At 48.5% G+C, this 6,000-nt stretch overlaps 1 protein-coding gene across 4 annotated transcripts in view; it reads right to left on the reverse strand.

The window, feature by feature from the left end:
• Positions 1-4,871, reverse strand: part of Gria1 (glutamate ionotropic receptor AMPA type subunit 1) — a 254,230-nt gene extending 249,359 nt beyond the window's left edge. For all 4 annotated transcript variants that reach the window (XM_048334202.1, XM_048334201.1, XM_048334199.1 and 1 more), the window contains exons 1-2: positions 4,461-4,871; positions 749-886 (exon numbers count right to left, since the gene is read on the reverse strand). In XM_048334202.1, the coding sequence (XP_048190159.1) occupies positions 749-886; positions 4,461-4,542 (220 nt within the window). In that variant the 5' untranslated portion in view covers positions 4,543-4,871. The remainder of the gene's footprint in view (positions 1-748; positions 887-4,460) is intronic.
• Between the last annotated feature and the right edge of the window lie 1,129 nt (positions 4,872-6,000).

Here is a 6,000-nt window from a genome sequence, read left to right on the forward strand (position 1 = left end):
ACAGCCATCCAACCAACCACATGAGTTTCCTAGGGACGCAGGCAACCTAGAACTTGCTACCCACATTTTGCCAGGCATTCAGTTCCAATATCAGCACTATGTCTCTCCCTTCTCTTTCGTGATGACACCTCTGTTCTGTTAGGTGCCCAAAGGCCATTATACAAATTGTAGATATTTCCGGCGCCTTTAAACAAACCGAAATGATGGGCAAAAATGGTGGTTTAAGCAGTCAATCACTTGAAGCCATTTTAGAAAGAATCAAACTATCAAGTTTTCAAAGTCACCAGTCATCTCCTTAAGAAAGCAAAGAACTGGATAGACAACTTGTCCTCTGCTTTTCTTTTTCAACCTATGAGGGACATGTTTTTCCTTTGACGTGTGGATGGGAAATGTCTTAAACATTTTAACCACAATCTTCTAACATCAGAGCCTTTGAATTCTCTGTCTCTCTCAGAAGTTTCCTGCATGTGAGTAAAACTCTCTCTGTCTCAGGAGAACCAAGACAAAGTCAGGGAGAGTCAAGCAATCAAGTGCCCACCAAGTTTGCATTTTGTCTTTGTTTTTGTTTTTAATTAAAAGCTAGCTGGCAGTAAAAAAAATAAAATAAAATAAAAGCCAACCCATTTTACCAGGCATGGTAGGAGCTAAAGGCTCACTTGGAGGGCTTCTCTCTCATGAAGACACATGACAACTCGAGTCATTTTGTAACGCCACCACCACCTACCCAGAACTAGAAGCGATTACTTACATCGATAGGTCATCTCGAAACTGTCGCTGATGTTTACAATATCAATCTGGGGAAAGAGCTTCGGGGGCTCGGTGAGTTGGGACAAAGCAAATCTGAAAGCGGCATGTTCCTGTGATTGCTGGTTTGGAAATAATCCCCCTATAAGGAAAGGGAGAAAAAAGAAAAACACAAAAAGAAACTTAGTGCTCTGGCCTATGATAAATCTGGGTTCTTCCATTGACTTCTCTCCTCCCCCACCCTGGAACCCTTTCCTCTACCAATCTAATCCCATTAGTCATACTTTAAAAAAAATAATTATTATTTCCTCTTACATCACCTTTAGAATAATAATAAAAAGTTTAAAAGATGGAGGCATTGATGAATATACCTTTCAATCAATATAGCTATTCATATAAAATATTTATATTGTTATTATAAAGGTGATGTACAGAGGGGTTCCGGTTATGTAACTCAGGTAATGAATACATTTCTTTTCGGACAATGTTCTCCCTTCCCTTGCTCTCTCTCCCAGTTTTTCCCTCCTGTCCCCACCCACACGTTATACAGTTCATTTTCCACACAGTGTCTGGTGAGTACCAGCGCCGCATTTGTTCACGCTTTGCCCCTCCATTTCTCTGCATCCCCTTAGATGAATAAACAAAGGCAAGAACACAGCAACAAACAAACAAAACAAACACCCTCTTGTTTCCAATTCCTAGATAGTCATACTTTTTTTTTTTGAATGCTAGGGTTGAGTGTTCAAAATAGACTTAACTAGACACCCAGGTTTAAACTTCTGCAGTTGAGTTTGATGTAACCGGGTCCCTATAGCATCAGTCATTCTGTGCAAACCTGTGATTGCGTCCCTCTTAGCTCAGCTGAAGGTCAGAGAAGAGAAGAGACCCGTGACCTTTCTCTTCCACATCCCTGCATACCTCCTTGGAACTGATGTCCTTCCTCAACCGAACTTATCTCACCTGGGCCCAATCGTCTTTCATCTAGCCAGGCCTAAGAGTAGGTGCTAATAAAGGTGGTTGGAGGGATTGAAGTAATACATCTAGGATTCTGTGAGCTTCTCCACCTCTATAACTCTTTACTCAGATTCTTTTGGGCTTTGGCTTGACAAGACCTGCATGAGATTTAACTATTGAGTTGTCTCCGAGGTTTATTATCCATTTATGTCTGGGAACTGTGTTTTTTTTTCCCCCTGCAAGTTAGTGTTGTGTTTCTTTCCTGGCTCATGTTCCCAGCTAGCTAGGAATGGCTTGTTACATAAAGGATTAACATTGTGTGTCTGAATAGTGGAACCTTGTGCTTTTGCAAATGTGGGGTCTCAACCATGTCAAGATGTACCGACATTCTGTTCCAGTAGAAAACACGAGAAAGGTCCCTGTTCTCAGAAACAAGAGCACACAGCTTACCTTGGTATTTACTGTGGGTCTATAAAAGCACTTAAAATATCTTGCTGTGAATCAAAAAACAGCTATTTCCAGAGACCGAACTAGACTGAATATTTACAGAGAAGTTTACCTCGGAGCCGTGAAGAATTGTAGTTGCAATAATGCACTCCTAACAACTTCTCCAGTGGCTTAGGTGTCTGTTTTAAGAACCACCACCACCACCACCACCAGAAATGGATTGGAAGGCTTTTGTTAGAGATTGTATAAGTAGAATTGAGTCCTACCTCGTGGAAGTGATAGGTTCAGCATTTGTTCTAGGATTTAACATTGCTACCTAGCCTGTGAAGCCAGTAACAAGGATTTATGGGTTTTTATCAGTTGAGCGAGCAAGTTTGGGCTTCCCTACAATGAAAGGCAGGTAAAAATTGATGAACAAATATCACATATGCACATACGCCTATACAAAACTCCTCCACAAATTTATACCCAAATGATGGACAGTCCCCGGGCACAACCACGATCAACACAGAAGAGCAAGTGTTTTCCACGTACCTATGCCCACCTTTGAAAGAGCCTAGCTCACTCACCACGCCAAGATCATTTTTGATTCGGATGCTCTGCCCTTTCCTCCCAGATGACCACACCCCAAACTCTTTCCCTTGCCCTTCCTCCTCTCCTGAAGAGAGTGAGGAACAGCTGGGAGGAGGGATGTGGAAGCTGGGTGGGGGGAGGGTGGATGGCAAAAGGGAAGTGTCTCCCCAAGGCAGGAAGTTTTGTATGGGAGACAGGCGTCCACGTACACACACACATATACACACTTGCTCCCCAAGGCAGCTTAACAGGTGTCAGAAAACACGGCAAGTTCCTCCCCAGCCACTCCAACCACCACCATGGGAGTCAGACGGGGGGGGGGGGGGGGGGGGGGGAGATCCGGAGAGAAGCTACTGCAACATGCATGGGATACACAATCATCACCTGCCACACATCCTTCAACCCCCAACCAGCACGCACAAAGAGCATCAACTACCAAACAGTGGGACTTTCTTTCATGGAGCTAAGCAGTCTGCAGGGGGATTTGGTGGGGAGAGAACAGAAAAAGAAGAACCCAACAGGATGTCTTTAAGCAAAAACAAAACAAAACAAAAAACCAGTGTAGCTGATTCCCGGGTAGAAGATACAAATGGCAATGAAATGCTGCTCACAGTTAATCTTCCTTACCCCCCCCCCCCCCCCCCCCGCCAAACCAAGTCTCACAGGCATGCATTGTTATCCGTGTTGTGGTTCTTGTTTGACTTGCTTTCCCCTGTAACTATGAGGTGTGCTAGGTGCCAGCTCCCCACCTTCCCCAAACACACACCCCATTAAAAATACAGGCAAAGGTGTGTGGGGGGGTGGGCCGCGGGTTGGTGGGGAGGGTGTAGAGAGGAGGAAATCTCATCAGAGGACAACCACCAAGAAAGAGAAATAATGGAGAGCCAAAAGAAATGCACGGTGTTCAACCTGCCTCCCAACTTAAGAGGAAGTGAGCGATGAGGATTTTTCAGAGGAGAGGGGGCGAGAAGTGGTGCGGGTATGTGTTTGTGCCTGTCAGAAAGACAGGGGCAACGTCTGTGGGTGAAGCCTCCCAGAGGACTAGGTCTCAGGCAGCCTACCAAGTCCCCAGGACCTGCAAACTGTAGCACCAGGGCTCAGTATGGCAGACAGTAAAGAGGGGTCCAGAGCAAGAGGGAGCCTCCGGGCTACAGCGTGGGCCCTCTTTTCTTATCGCTGCGGCTCCAACCAACCCAGCATCTTTCGGGGGCTCCCCTCTTTGAGAGGGTCTCTTCCCCATCCTCCTCCCTCCCCCAGCGAAGCCATATACTACCTCCTCCCCCTCCCCAATGCGATGTCTAAGTGCACCTTTCATCCATTCAAGCACGGCACAAATACACCCAGCTTACATATGGATATACATCACATGAAATCAGCCACCAACACCTCTCTCTCGAGCAATGGAGTTTTAACTCCTTCAACACCCACAAGCCAGCCCCTCACAGTTCTTTTCGGAGGAAGCCTGTGGTGGGGGTGGGAAATGGTGTGATTTCCTCCATTGCACACGTGCATGCTTGGAGCGTGTGCACGTGTGTGTGTGTGTGTGGTGTGGTGTGTAAGATTCCCCACTTTACCTCTGCCTCTCCACGCCAAGCCCCCTCCTCTTGTTTGCAGCCCTGAGCCTCCTGACCAGCCTTAAGCGAACCGAGCACATCCCTGCCCAAACAAAACAAACCAGCCGCACACATCCCTGGTTCAAGTCACAAAAAGTCCCTCCCCAAGGCTGCCCCCTCCCCACTCACCAATCTGTATATTGTTGGGGAAATTGGCCCCTACTACAGTGCCTAGGAAACCGGTGCAGAAGAAGGCAACAATGTACTGCATATTCCTTTTTGCATTGGAGAAAAAGAAGTCCAAATCCAGTCATAGATTGAGTCTTTTTCTCCCTTTTCCCCCTCGGTTCCTCTCCGTGGCTGTTGCTGTTGCTGCTTCTGCTTCTGCTGCTGCTGCTGCTGCTGCTGCTGCTGCTTTTCTGCCTGGTTCTTTTCCTCCCTGCCGTTCCTGCTCTTCCTTCCTCCTTTCTGGTTTTCTTCCGTGAGGCTGGATGATCTGTTTCCCTTTGGAATCAGAGCACTTCCACGGCAGTGTGAACAGCAACTGACAGGCAGATGAACTGAGCCCTCCCCATGCTAGCCAGAGCGGAGCGAGCGCTTGCTCTGCCTCTCCTCTCTCCCTCTCCTCCTCTCTCCTCTCTTCTCTGCTCTCAGCCTCTCTCTCTCTCTCTCTCTCTCTCTCTCTCTCTCTCTCTCTCTCTCTCTCTCACCCAAGCAGTGAGCTCTATGCTAATAACAGAGCCAGCTCCAGAGTTCCAAGCTGGCCTCCCCCCACCCCCCCACACCCTTCAAGGCTGTCTTTCCATCTTCACTGTACCCTCTTTACTCTGTGTGTGTGTGTGTGTGTGTGTGTGTGTGTGTGTGTAAGGGGGGGTAGGGCTTGTTCCTGAAAGGGACCAATGCACAATCCCCTCTCCACAGCTCGCTCTCTCCTCCCTCCCTTCCTCCCCCAATCCCCACCCCCAAGCCAGAACCATACAACTGGAAGTGTGGGTTCAGTTCTAAGTCAGTAGGTGGCAGGGGGGGTCCCCAGAAGAGTGCTGTGGTTGATCTAGGTCACTTTTTCCAGGAGTGCTCGGCTGTGCTGGATGCATCTCCAGCACTTGACTGTCCCAGTTACTCCTACAACTATTTCTCCCAACAGGAAGCCCCTAGGAATCCTTCTGAAGAAGCCCCCCCCCCACCCCCGCGCCGTCCCCAAGGAAGATTAAGAGAAAAACACTCAAGAAGCTAGGGTAGCTGCGGGGGGGTGGGGGGGGAGGGTGATTGGACAATTGCAGTCTCCAGCTACCTTTACAGGTGCCATTCCTGGGGGGGGGGGGGGTCTTCCTTAAATCTCAGGCATTGAGAATGGACCCCGGCCTGCATTTCCCCTATTAGACACACACACACACACACACACACGCACACACACACACACAGAGTCTGTGGCATCAGAGGTGTGTGGGTGTACAAGGAAGGCTAAGGAGAGGCGCACAGGGCAATTACGTGAGTCACGTTGCTGGAAGTTTAGTGAGAGGATTTCGGGCTTCTCTCCCTTCTCTGGGGGTGTTGCTCACGTCTGGGATAAACTGGACTTCTGTGTGGACGGTCGGGGACTGGGCTTCGGCTGAAATTACCCACGCACCGCGAACTGGAGTTCAGGGAAATCCTATGAGTGGAGAAGGGGTACTAGGTAACCACCCAGGGCGTCCCGAAAGGAAGAGGCCAACCTTCCCCTGTCATCGGA

Source organism: Perognathus longimembris, chromosome 25 (assembly GCF_023159225.1).
Source record: "Perognathus longimembris pacificus isolate PPM17 chromosome 25, ASM2315922v1, whole genome shotgun sequence".
NCBI lineage: Eukaryota > Metazoa > Chordata > Mammalia > Rodentia > Heteromyidae > Perognathus > Perognathus longimembris.